The 13,253-nt window shown below is 29.8% G+C and overlaps 2 protein-coding genes across 2 annotated transcripts in view; one reads left to right on the forward strand and one right to left on the reverse strand.

The window, feature by feature from the left end:
- The window catches only part of PolA1 (DNA polymerase alpha catalytic subunit), a 31,979-nt gene extending 25,015 nt beyond the window's left edge, over nt 1-6,964 (reverse strand). The window contains exons 1-7 of the mRNA XM_072541119.1: nt 6,839-6,964; nt 6,583-6,783; nt 5,846-6,027; nt 5,229-5,552; nt 4,154-4,573; nt 3,231-3,395; nt 190-375 (exon numbers count right to left, since the gene is read on the reverse strand). Of these exons, the coding sequence (XP_072397220.1) occupies nt 190-375; nt 3,231-3,395; nt 4,154-4,573; nt 5,229-5,552; nt 5,846-6,027; nt 6,583-6,783; nt 6,839-6,851 (1,491 nt within the window). The 5' untranslated portion in view covers nt 6,852-6,964. The remainder of the gene's footprint in view (nt 1-189; nt 376-3,230; nt 3,396-4,153; nt 4,574-5,228; nt 5,553-5,845; nt 6,028-6,582; nt 6,784-6,838) is intronic.
- A 2,620-nt stretch (nt 6,965-9,584) lies between these two features.
- Nucleotides 9,585-12,115, forward strand: LOC140448609 (uncharacterized). The gene is made up of 2 exons (XM_072541703.1): nt 9,585-9,888; nt 11,232-12,115. The coding sequence occupies exons 1-2, from the start codon at nt 9,714-9,716 to the stop codon at nt 11,426-11,428; spliced, it is 372 nt and encodes a 123-aa protein (XP_072397804.1). The 5' UTR covers nt 9,585-9,713; the 3' UTR covers nt 11,429-12,115.
- The last annotated feature ends 1,138 nt before the right edge of the window (nt 12,116-13,253 follow it).

The raw sequence follows: 13,253 nt of genomic DNA on the forward strand, positions 1-13,253 counted from the left end.
TTTGGCCTTTATAAACAAGAATGGCGATCTAATCGTGTATGGTTTCATATTTATTACTGGGCAACCCTTATGATTTAAATTTACCTTTATTAATGTTTTTACGTTAATCGCTTATCGCCGGACACGTTACCATTGGCCAGCTGTAAGTTTACTATTTACGATACCTAAGTCAAAATAACAAAAACTTACTGGATATCTGATTTCCATATATTCCGATTCGTGTGGTATATTCGGATCAAAAGCATATTTTTTACTGGTCTGTCTAGATCTGAAGGTACTAACTCCTATGGGCTTAAGTACCCTATCATTGAATTCTTCATACATTTTCTTAAATGTAACCGGAGTGTCTGTAGGTTGTCCATCCGCACCAAGTTCCTAAAATTAATATACACACCTACATTCATATATTTTTCTCTATTAATTATATCCTGAGTGGCATGGCAAAAAATATGATATCGTTATTAAATTACCAGTTCATTATAATAATTTATTTAACTTAAATATTAATTAAAAAGATTCAGGATTATTCAAGAAAGTTTATTTTTGAATAATATTCTCTATAACTCATACCCAACGTGTTTCATCGCATTGTGGCTTTTTCAGGTTTATAATTTAAGTAAAAGCGACTGTTAAAAATTATAGTATGAAGTATAATTTCAAAATTGTAGGCACTAAATTTCAAGAAATTATGAATAGAAATTAGAGTTATTCTTGGTCTTCCAGTGGCGTACAAAAAATGTCTATATTTTTTTATTTTATAATTTTATTTTAAATTTTTTTGATAAAAGGACTTTATCAAAAAAATTTGATAATTACAAGTCAAAGAAATTGCACACCCACAAAATAGTACTGTAAAAAATTTCAATAAATTAACACACATTTCTAAAATATACCTTATGAATAAATATAAATAACTTTAATAATTTAAATAATATAAAACATCACTTTCATTTAACGAACAATCACATATACCTTACTCCTATTTCATTTGTTAACATCTCTCCCCTCAAGAAACTTCCTCGTTAATTGTCAGACAGTTAAAACAATAACTGAAGATTACCCATCATCAGCAATTACAGGATAGTTTGAACTATGTATCACGAATCATTATCTAAAAATTCTTGTACAGGCATGTAAGTAGTATTTTGTTTGTTTCTAATTTATTACAATTCAATAGATTATTTCTTACTGATTTGTGGGTTTTCACTTTGTCTGCTAAATCAATTTTATGCATATTAATAAACACAGACACGTAATATTGGCATATTTACTATAACCTTTTTTGATCTTTATCTTTATAAAGGCCTTATATGGGCTTTTATAATTTACTTTTTATAGCGTTTAACTTACTTTGTACCGTTTGACCTGAAGATGCTTTGCAAAGTGTAGAAAGCGAAACCGGTCGTTTTGGTAGTCAAATTAAATTAATTGTGACTAAGTCTAATTTTATTTCTTTTTATCTATTTAAAATACTTATGTCTTCTATACTGGTAATTGGTAAATTATCCAAAATCACAACTAGGCAACAGTGTTGCCGTTAAAACTCAATATCATTTCTCAGAATTATTGCCTACAATTATGAAACTATACTATAGTTCATATTGGGAAGCAGAAAACTGCGGTCGTGAAGGAAAAAAAGAGTGTAACTTTACAAATGAAGGACTATTCAAATCAGAAAAGACATTATGTTACTATTTATTGACTGATACTTTGAAGAGAGCATTATTTTAGTAAGAAGGATGTATTTGTTTTCTATGTCTATTATAACTGCATCAGCATCAACATCAATGTTAGTCGTTTTAATTGCAATGAGTTTGATACATCTGCATTATTTTGTGTATTAAATGGAGTTCCCATTAACAACATTAGATATGCGGACGACACTGTGATTTTAGCCGAAAACATTGAAGATCTTCAGAGACTGGTGACCAGAATAGCAGAGTATGGAAAAGAGTATGGTCTAACAATGAATGTCAAGAAGACGAAATTTATAAGAATATGAAAAACTCAAAGAAATAACGAGAGTCTTCTAATAAACGAAACCAACGTCGAACAAGTGGACAAATATGCATACCTGGGAACAATGATTAACTCCACAAATGATTACAATCAGGAGATAAAAATAAGAATAGAAAAGGCTAGAGCAAATTTCAACAAAATGAGAAGAGTTCTATGTACCAGGGATTTAAAACTGGAACTAAGAGTTAGGTTGGCGAGGTGCTATGTTTTTTCGACCTTATTTTATGGAATGGAATCTTGGACCTTGAATGCTACATCAATGAAAAAACTGGAATCATTTGAGCTGTGGGTGTACAGAAGAATTCTGAAAATATCATGGACAGAACACGTCACAAACAAAGAGGTTCTGAGAAGGATGAACAAAGAAATGGAAATTTTAAATTCAATAAAAACAAAAAAATTGGAATATCTTGGACATATTACACGTGGAGAGAAATACACCTTGCTCCAACTGATCATGCAGGGAAAGATCCAAGGAAAGAGAAGCATAGGGAGGCGTAGAATGTCATGGCTGCGCAACCTGAGAGAGTGGTACGGATGTACATCAAATGAACTTTTCAGAGCAGCCTTCTCAAAAGTCCGAATAGCTATGATGATTGCCGACCTCCGCCGCGGAGATGGCACTTGAAGAAGAAGATTATTTTGTATTAACCATAGCTGAAAATCCTGTTTCCTAAAGGCATAAGGTACTGATGGGGAAGGACTTTTAACTCCAAATAGACAATCACTTATAATCAAATAGACAGGAATAGTTTTCATCAACTGGAAAATAAATTTTGTTAAGAGAGTGTGATTAAAAGTTGTTTTCAGTAACTTATCCTCTAGTAAGTAAATAACTTATTCACCTGCTTTGGTTAACATTTTAATGTGGTATTGAAATGTAGCAAATGAGCCAAAAAATATAATTGATTGCATCAATCTTTTCCATATCTTCTCTGAAGTAGGCATCGAAGTTATTTTTTAAAAACGATAAATGGATGGAAATTGCAGACAATATGTTCATATTTGGCCGCACTTGGTTTTTAAAAAATAGTTATGTAATTATAAAACAACATCGCATTTCGTTTCAGCTCGAGTTCTCACAAACTTTAGTACAAAAAAGTATACCTGACGAGAGGTAAACCTTGAAAAAGGTGTATGAGAATGCTGGAACTAAAATTGTAAAAAATGCAATTCTTTTTCATATTTCATTTTAAAAATAATCTACTTACATATGGCCTTGGCAAAACAAATAGACGTCTATCAATGTTTCTAACTGCTACACAACAGCTGACGAAGCTCTTGCTTTGTTCGCAGTAAGTTCTTCCAAATAAGAAAACTGTTCCCCTTTGCTTCAACGGGTCCTCGTAAGCATCCCACCAGAAAAAACGGAATATCTAAAAAATTGAAAGTAACAATCACTAGAAGAAAGTTATTAGTCCAGTTAACAGATTTGATCTTTAAAAACGGGACCAACAAGCTAAATTTTGCTGATACGAAAAATTCGATATCTTTTGATCAGACTATCCTATCGACAATAATCAGAATGCATTTTCAGGTGAGTCAAAAAAGTGCATTTGCATTTTGCCACAAATAAAGTAATTTTCTAAAGTGGTTAAATAAATAAATGTTTCGTGATTTTTGCCGTTTTTTATGATTTATGATGAGATTCATAAAATATATTACTTCCATTGACCTTTTGCTGAGGAATTTTCATTGTTAGAGCCAAATGTTTAAAATCTATAACATGAAATTTCGATTTTGAGTTTTGGCAACAAATATGAGGCATTTGAAATATGCCTAAAAAATGCTTAATTTAAACTTTCATGTTACAAAAGATCTCCTGTCACAGGAAATGCTTCAATGAAGACAGTATTGGATGGAATTTGTAGCTGAAGTTGTATTGTTTCAAAAACGTACTTGTGTAATTGAAAAGAACCAGTTTTAAATGTTATAATTCATTTTAGAACTTCTGAGATTTGTAATTTTTTAGTGGCGCCTGTCAAAGAGTTAATTTTATTAACAGTTGTTCTTAAAAACAATGTACTAGTTGTTGTATCATTAGTTTTAAGTTACAGAAATATACTGTAACACAGATTAAACATTACAAAATATATTGTGCAATTCCATAAAAAAATATAATTTGAAAATTTACCTTTTTCCCTTCAACATCTATTGTAGGGATATCACTCTTATCCAAGAAAGCTTCAGTTGTGTTATCAATATCAACAGTTTTGTTCATAAAGTTCTCCCATTCCGTTTCAAATTCAGCCTGTAGTTCATCTGAAAGCTTTTCACTAGCTTCTTCAACATCTTCAGATGGTTGAGACTCAAATTCTTCAATTTGGGTAACATCGAAATCATCACCAAAGTCATCCTGAGTTAAATCAGTCTCGATAGTCTGACTTGCACCTTTTTGAGATGGTCCAGTTGGGGTTTTATCCAACTCTTCAAACATGGAGTCATCATCGAAAGCTTCTGTCAAGGTGTCATCAAAAGTTTCTTCAGCAGTTTCTTCTATTGAAATATCTTCTTGGACAGCTTCAGTTTGTGGCTGTTTTACTGTAGGAGTTTCCTAAAAAATATTAAATAGAAAATAGCAATGTGTAACAATAATAACACAAGCAGTTCTGTGGAAAGTGAAAGTGGTGATAAAATTTATTCCTTTAAAAACCTCAAATATAAGTGAAAATTGAGGGAAATTATTCAAAAAAAGTAAAAATTTCTTGAGCCCAAGAAAATCAATGTAGACAAAGACTATTATTCCACCAAAAAAAATAAGGAAATTACATTATCAGTGTTGTGAGTAAATAAAGCAACACAAAAAAATAAAAAATAGTGCTTATCAACAACAAAAATATAGCTAAAAAGTGATCTAGGTCATGTTAGAATCAGTAGCAGCATTGTCAGATTGTGTGTGAAATATGAAATATCAATACAAATAGAGGATATAAAGAAATCTCATAGATGTGCACTGATAGGAGAAGACACTCTGGCCAATTGATGGGATGTAGTTCCTTCTGTGATAATTCAGTTATTACTTTGCCAAATGTAAAATAAAATACATTGCTTAGATTTATACTACACGATTTGAAAATTTCATTCTGATTTATATTACAAAAGATAAATATTTAAAAAATACAAAAAATAATAGAAATGCTACTATATACAAAACATTTTAGGGCAGAAAAATCAATAACAGGGAAATTGAGGAATGTTAAGAAACTTACTTTTACTTTTTTAAAAGGATTAATAACATTCTTTTCTGAAAAATTCTTTTGGGAGTTTTTTGTGGTTTGTTCCACATTAGGTTGTACTTCTTTTAACACAGAACCATGTGTCACCTCCTCAACATTCTCATTTGGTAATGATTTCCTCTCAATGACACGTTTTTTGGAGGGTTGAGAGAAATTTTTCATATAGTCCTTAGCAGCCAACTTTTTAGCTAAAGCTGAATATTCTTTAATCTTTGGTTTTTGTGCACTAGTGGAGGGTGAGGTGTCAATCTCACCAAGTATTTCTGACAGCATATCATCATCATCAATTTTTGTTTCCTAAAATATAAGAGTAAATAAATAATAATAACAATTAATATATTGTAGAGGGATTTAACAAGAAAAAATTACAATGTGTTTGAAAATTTTAGTCTTTGTGATTCTAGACAAGACTACAATTAATGTAAAAAGTAAGCGAGAGATATATACATACATAGTTTTATCACTACATCATTTACTACATCACTACAACATTTTATCTACATTAAACCTAGTAGCCTTTTCTAAAATATAAATAATTTACTATGAAGTGAACTAGACACTAAGTTAAATCATTGATTCAATTATATTACCACTTTCTTCTTTGACTGTAAACTAGATAACATTTGTTGAATTTTTCCTTTCCCAGCATTTTCAGATACATTTTTTGTTTTTCGCTTAGTGCCTTTGCCTTTAGCTGAAGCTTGAGCAATTGACTCCATATCAAGATCATCATCAAATATATCTCTACCATCTTCCACATATCCACTGCCATCTGTAATTTGATTTAAATATAGTATGTGTTAGCAGGAAAGAAACAAAAAACAAAAAGGATTTTATACTGAGATGACTGATAAATTTACTAAACAGGCTTATATGAGGGTATGATATTATGAAATATGAAAAACATATTGTAAAATTTTGTTTCTAAAACCGTATTCTATGGCTTCGTTCACTACATTGTACGTTTTTTCTTTAATTACTTTTTGAAATAAAAGCACTCACAGAAAATGTAAGCACTCCATTTCAAAAGTTGTGAGACTTTCCGAAGAGCGACAAACCAACAAAAATAGACCGTAAAACTAACGAAAACCTAATTCTATACTATTTAGCCAAGCTTAATAAGTTGTTTTTGCAGCGTCCTATATCAGATGTGAGCAAGAAGAACGAAATGATGAGTGGCCAAAATGGTGATAAATACATTAACATCAAACCAAAAACATATCCAAACAAAGAGGCAAGTCAAAAAAACATATTGTAAACTTAAATAACAGTGGGAGGTTTATAGTGACCATGGATTAAACTCATTTCAATTAAAGTTTTAAATTACCATCATCCACAATCCAATCATCATCATATCTTGATAAAACTTCCTTGACATACTGTTTTTCTTCAACTACTTCATAAACGTTATCTATTTCATCAACTTCATATTTATTTTTTAATCCTTTCTTTAACTGTTTGAATTTTTCAAAAGCTTTTGCTTTGTAAGAAGTCTCTCGAGATCTTTTATTGGATCGTGCCTCTTGTGCTAAAATTAAATTATTTAGTAGATCAAATATGATATATAATAAAATAATATTTACGAGAATCTTCCATATTTAAATTATCCAAAAATAATATATTTTGTAGAAAACTACTAAACCTAATCTAAATTGGCGGGAATCTTTTGTTTGTATATAACCTTAAATATCTTATTTTATTCTTCTGCCAGGTCTATCACATATGACAGATCGTACAGTCAATTTTATTTTTTGAGTTTTCATCTTAGACGTATTTTTTTATATACGTCTATGGTTTTCATCTTAGAAATATAATATTATAATAACATTGTATAAGCAGATTTTTCCTCCACATTATTAATCATCTTTTAAATGCTCACTTTTAGTGATCTATATTTTTCTGCTAAAGTATCCATTTATATTTTGTAAAAAGAAATTTTCAGATTGTCAACAAAAAGAAGAATTTTTCACAGCACACTCCCACGTAGCAGTGCCAGTCCAGTGATAACAAATAAAACGACGATTGGCGCATTGCCTAGTGCCAGGGTGCGCAACTATATATGCATGACGGTACGTTCAAAAGATACATTAAATTATCACTTGGATCTAGGGATCCCACCTTAAATTTTTACCTTTACCATGCGATCTGCGCGATGCTCCATTACGCATATTATGATTTTAAAATTTTGGCTTGTGATTTCAAGAAATAATAAATTGACAATTTATTTGAAAACTAGATTTAAGCTAGATATTTAATTAACCAATTATAATCTTTCATTTATGTAGTCTTATCGAAATTATGATTAAAATGATGACTAGCAAATCTCATAATTAATTTAAAAGAAAATTTTATCCTTCATATCATTCATAATATATTATCTTAATTTCCAAAATTCTTTCTTTCCTCTTTCAAAAAGCCTATTCTTGTTTTATTTGACAAACATTGAGTACTTCTACTGGTTTTTTGTATGTTTCTTTACATTTTATTCCCACTACTAAATAGCAAAATCTTTTACTATGAAACTTTTTTAAACTTCTTTTTTAATTTAAATATTATGTTTATATGGGATTAAGCCACAATTTATTGGTTGTAATGAAAATCACATTTTTTTACTAACCAAAGTTTGACGTTTTGAAATCGTTCTCAAAAAATTTATAGAAATTTTGAACAACCCAAGAAAACGGCCAAGGATGGACCAAGGTTATTTTTATTGGTTATAATATGATGAGCATTGATCTCCTTTTTTAATCGGTAAAAGATACAAGTTAGGTTAGGAGAAACAAAAATGTTAAAGCCTTAAAATCATCTGCGTAATGGTGCATAGCGCATCTCGCATGGTAAAGGTGAAAATTTAAGGTGGGATCCCTAGATCCTTGTTAAATTATCTAGGATTGTATTCATTTTAAAATAGGGGAAAATCAATATAATCCTAAAAAAAAAAACCCGATAATTTATGTATATATTCTTCGTATTCTACTTGGGTTTTCTTGTTATGTTGAGCTTATATTTTTATTTTCCATTACATTAAAATGCCAAAGTGGTTAAAAAAATTGAAGAATCAAATATAGAATAAAATCTTTATGGATTTAATTTTTATTAGGCTAATGGATTAAGTCCACAGTCAAAAGAAACCAACAGCACACACACAAAATCTTTATGTATAAAAATGTTAGAAGAAATTTTATATGTGTTACAAGAAATATTAATAATTGAAGCAAAGTGCAGTATAATTTAGTGTTCTCAAGAACTTCTCAGTATTTAAATAACTGTTTTGTTATTCTAGGGTCAAGTTTTACCTATGTGAATACAAGCCTGGTCTTGGTCTCCTTACCTGGTCCTGGTAAAAGGTAAAAACAAACTCGAAACGGCTGTTCTCTTAATGTCCCTATGTCCAACTTTGATTATATGACCCTCTTTAAAATGACTAGCGCATATGAAAATTGTTATAAATAGTTTCTGTCTTCTCTAATTTAGGGCTCTTAACAGCATTTACACATTTATCAAACATATCCATATATAATTTCATGGAATTGGAAAACGATTTGTAGTAGTATCCATGCAATCTGGAACACATCTTTTTTATTCAGTTATTCACGCTTCCATTGCTATTCCACAGTATATTGCTGAAGAAGATTCTTTAGCAATATACTGTGGCTATTCCGTGTATTGTGCTATTGTGTTCGATTGCATAATTAAAAATCGTCGAAAATTGTATCTTTCTGTACTATTTATGAAAAACAAAACAAATAAAATATGATGTATTCTTCTCAAGGAGTGGAAGACTTCTAGCAAAGTATATACCACAAAGGGCTACGCTACGGCACAGTATATCGCTAAAAAATTATTTAGCAATATACTGTAGCTATGTCATCGAGTTTAAATCTCGATGGATGGACTAATACGTACCAAAGAATATAGACGCATATTTACATATGCGTCTATATTCTTTATATGTACTCTGACTGTGACTTTAATCCAATGTAAGAGAGCTCTCTTACATATCTCTGCACAGACCATAGAATACAGAGTATGTATGGTTTGTGTATCTCTGCTTTAATCAAAGTGACAACGAACAACGCGCAGGAACATGGATCAACAAGAACAACGCGTCTATATTATTTTTGAATATTACCTGATGGAGGTATGGTTTCTTACAATGACGTGTCATTGGTTTCTTACCTCTATCATAGTATAAAAAAGAAAGAAAAAAATATTTGTGGTTAAACTGTGCCTCTATATACAGGAACGAGACTAGCAGTGCCACCAAACGGAAGGGTGCACAAATAAAATGTGCGTTAACCTTGGCTATCCTTGTTTGTGTTGTTTTTGTGTAATGTCAAAATCATATGATGGTTGGGTTGATCTAGTTTTCTCTGGCTGAATTTAAAGATTAACCAGTTTCTAGGAAAATGTTAGAATATCAAAAAATTTAAAACATAAAACATCATCAAGATTAGCATGGGCGAGGAGGAGATCACACCAAATGAGAAAAAAGAAAATCAAAGTGAGAATATGAATGGGAATATAAATGAGCATGAGGAAAATCCGCCTTCAGAAGAAATGGATACAAATTCGGAAAATGATGTGGATGAAAACAATGATGATAATAATTTAGAAGATATGACGCCTGAAGGTAATTTTTAAAATATCGAAGCTTCATTAGATGCAACAAACGTAATTTTAGTTAAATTTTTGATTGATTTTATCTACAATAATGACCCATAAAGGTTCCTTGGTAGGGAAATAATTGAAAATGAGAGTCATATCAAGAGAAAAGAGGGAATATCTTCCGTAAATAATTATTCTAATGATTAACATTAATTAATTGAGCACTCTGCTATATCTGGAAAAAATTACATGCTGGACACAAAGGTGCAGTAGGTCAAACAGTGAATTTTTGTATATAGGTTGTTACTTCTGTTATAGAAAATATTCCATTCAAGTCTTCTTTTAATTCTTGTTTATGCAGCGAGACTAAATCACTTCTATTGAGCCAACTAAGTCCTTTTGAGGCTGCCTCGTTAGCAGAATAATCTTTGGCTCTACCCGAGATACCAGCATGTCTCTTTACCCAAATGAAAGAGACTGCATTATTTCTTTTAAGTAACTTTAGTCAATTTTATAAAATTTTGATGATAATACTGTTTTTGTATATATGCTTATGCAAATTATCTTAAGCTGACAACATAAATTTTGAATCCGACAGGATTACTATTTGTTGATCATACATTTTCTTCTTAATAGTCCATGCCAGAGCTCGATATATTGCAAACAGTTCTGCGAAATAAATGGAACATTGTTAGTTTAATTTAAACATAATATGTTCTTGACATACTTAATAATTTATTAAACTTGTCTTAAATTTAAAAAATAAATAAATAATAAAATTTACTTTATTTAAAATTAAAAATATTATTTAAATAATTATAGTATGAAGCTCCACCGCTAGTCTACAGTACTGCCTACTGTTCCACTTTTTTAATACTACTTATTATTTTTAAACATCTTATTTAGTTTATATACTAATTCAATTTGGTATCAAATTATATTTATTTATATTTTCATAATTTCATATAAATATAATTCATAATTTCATATACTTAAATACAACTATTAGTAAAACATTTTAAAAATTTTCATATTTATACAGTCACAGCAGAAGAGTCCATTTGTGTACGTAATGAGGGGGTGGCTGTTAGATATACAAAATATCAAAACTGACCATAATTTGTTAGTTTGATTTTTGAAATGTAATAATTTTAAAATTTAAACATACAGAAACAATGTATGAAGCTTCGCAATGGTCTACAGTAACACCTACTTTACCACTTTTTTTTTAAGATACTAATGAGTTTTGAGAAATAGTAATAACTGAAGATATTAACAAACATTGTTTGCATTTATAATTTACAATTACTTCATATTTCTAATGACACATGGTATGCTAGAGAAAATTCAAAAAATAATTTTTTTCAGAATTTGCTGCTCTTGATAACCAGTTAGATGCCTTAAACTCTGCTTTGGATGACATAGAACAGAAAAATGATAATATACATTCACAGTTACTAGAACTACTCCATGCAAACAGGGAAATTCGGAATCAATTACAGCAGGATAAAGCTAACACAGATAATAGAGAAGATGTAAATAAAACAAATGAACCAACAGCATGAAATGTATCATTCCGGTAATTATCTGACATTAGATATTCTTCATTTGGTGTATTGGTTTCATCTTCTTGGTATATATTATATTCTGATGTAAGAGATCAATATTAAATAAGATTTTCAATTATTTTGATTATGTCAGTTATAAAAATATGTTATATTGTTGATTTACTAAATGTTGTCCTAGGTTTTTCATTTAAGATTAGTAACTTGTTCAAACTAGTAAACTACTAAAGTAACATCATTTTTCTTAGGTAAGTATTTAAAGCATGATTATAGTTATAAACTTACATTCAATATTATTTAATCTTCATACAAAAAATTCAAAACTTATTTATCACATTTAGCAATGTGTAGTATACACATTTAGCATCCTTTAAAAAGTCGTAGGTATTGCATATTTTTTTTATTCTAGTGAATTCCAATCTCATATCATTTTATTGGGCAATTTTTAAATATAGAAAAACTTATTTTTCATAAAATCTACCTTAAAAAGTGTAAATGGTAAACTAGACTATATTTTTCCACAATTATTAGATGCCAGATGATTACCAAATATATATTAAGTTATTAAACATTTTCTAGAAATACCAGTATTGTTTGTATAGAATATTTTGAATTTAAATATAAGTAATATGTAGTATATATATTTGTAGTTAATTATGTACTGTTAATAAAGAGCTTTGATTATTTTACTACTCTTTTCAAATTATCCCATTCTACCTGAGATTTTTTTCTAGTTATAATCTTGCTGAAATAGACAGGTATCAAAGACATGCCACTTGTAAAGCAAAATACCATGTATTGAGCCTGCAATCATAAGTATACTCCAGAAAATTCCGAATGGAATTGCAACTTTAAGAATATCTATATTAATAAAAATGAATCATCGAAATGTTTGTATAGGCATCACTTCAGAACAACTGCACCAAATTAGATAATTCTTTTTTTGTTGTGTTTGTTATTATCAGGAGAAGGTTTGTGTAAGAGATAACTTTAAAAAAATTGTATGGAAAGACAAATAAAAACAGTTTTTCTGTCATTTTAAATTGCAATATAAGTAATAGATAGCGCCATACTATGATTAACAAAGGAATCTATGATTAACAAATGTTAATCATAGATTAACCATAGATTAATCATAGATAATGTAAAGATGTAAGTATTTGGTATCGTGGCTCCAAATAACAATGAAGTTTCAACATATCAAATGGGAAGATATTTGAATGAGGCGGTTTGGAGTCTTCATTTTCCATACACAAACGGCATCTCAATTCAGTTGATTTAGCTGTTCACCTCGCGAATGGACAACAACTTTATTTCACAAAAGAAAACGCAACACAAAGAGCTGAACGATCACCAACGACAACGTTAAAATGTTACCTTTTCTTAAAGGGAGACTTAACAACATATATATTGTCAGGTAAATTTTAAGTTGAGCGATAAGCCATGACCTGTTTATTAAACTAGGAATAATAGTGTTTGTTACGGTGCTGAAGTTCAGTTATAAATTTTAGGTAAGTTAGATAGTCACTATAGAGTTACTTAAATAATATGTACCAATTGTGTTTTCTTTGTAAAGCAAAAGTAAATTAATACTCTTTTAGGAACTGGTGCTGTTGTTTCACTATATTGCTCGTTATTACTGTTCTTTGATGTTAATTAAAGAAATAGGCAGTGCCCTAATAAGGCCAATTGACTGGCCTTCTTAAGAGTTGGTTGGCATTATAAACGAATTGTTTACATAATCATTTAAAATATTTTATCTTTGCAGGTATGTCCCCCAAGAATGAATGTCATATGAAATGCCATGGTTGTTCATAAGGCAGCA

Source organism: Diabrotica undecimpunctata, chromosome 8 (assembly GCF_040954645.1).
Source record: "Diabrotica undecimpunctata isolate CICGRU chromosome 8, icDiaUnde3, whole genome shotgun sequence".
Taxonomy (NCBI): Eukaryota; Metazoa; Arthropoda; class Insecta; order Coleoptera; family Chrysomelidae; genus Diabrotica; species Diabrotica undecimpunctata.

Bases quoted from the DNA above. Each gene is read 5' to 3' on its own strand.
- LOC140448609 (XM_072541703.1), top strand. From the start codon at position 9,714: ATGGGCGAGGAGGAGATCACACCAAATGAGAAAAAAGAAAATCAAAGT. The intron at 9,889-11,231 runs GTAATTTTTAAA...AATTTTTTTCAG, and splicing joins AGAAGATATGACGCCTGAAG to AATTTGCTGCTCTTGATAAC.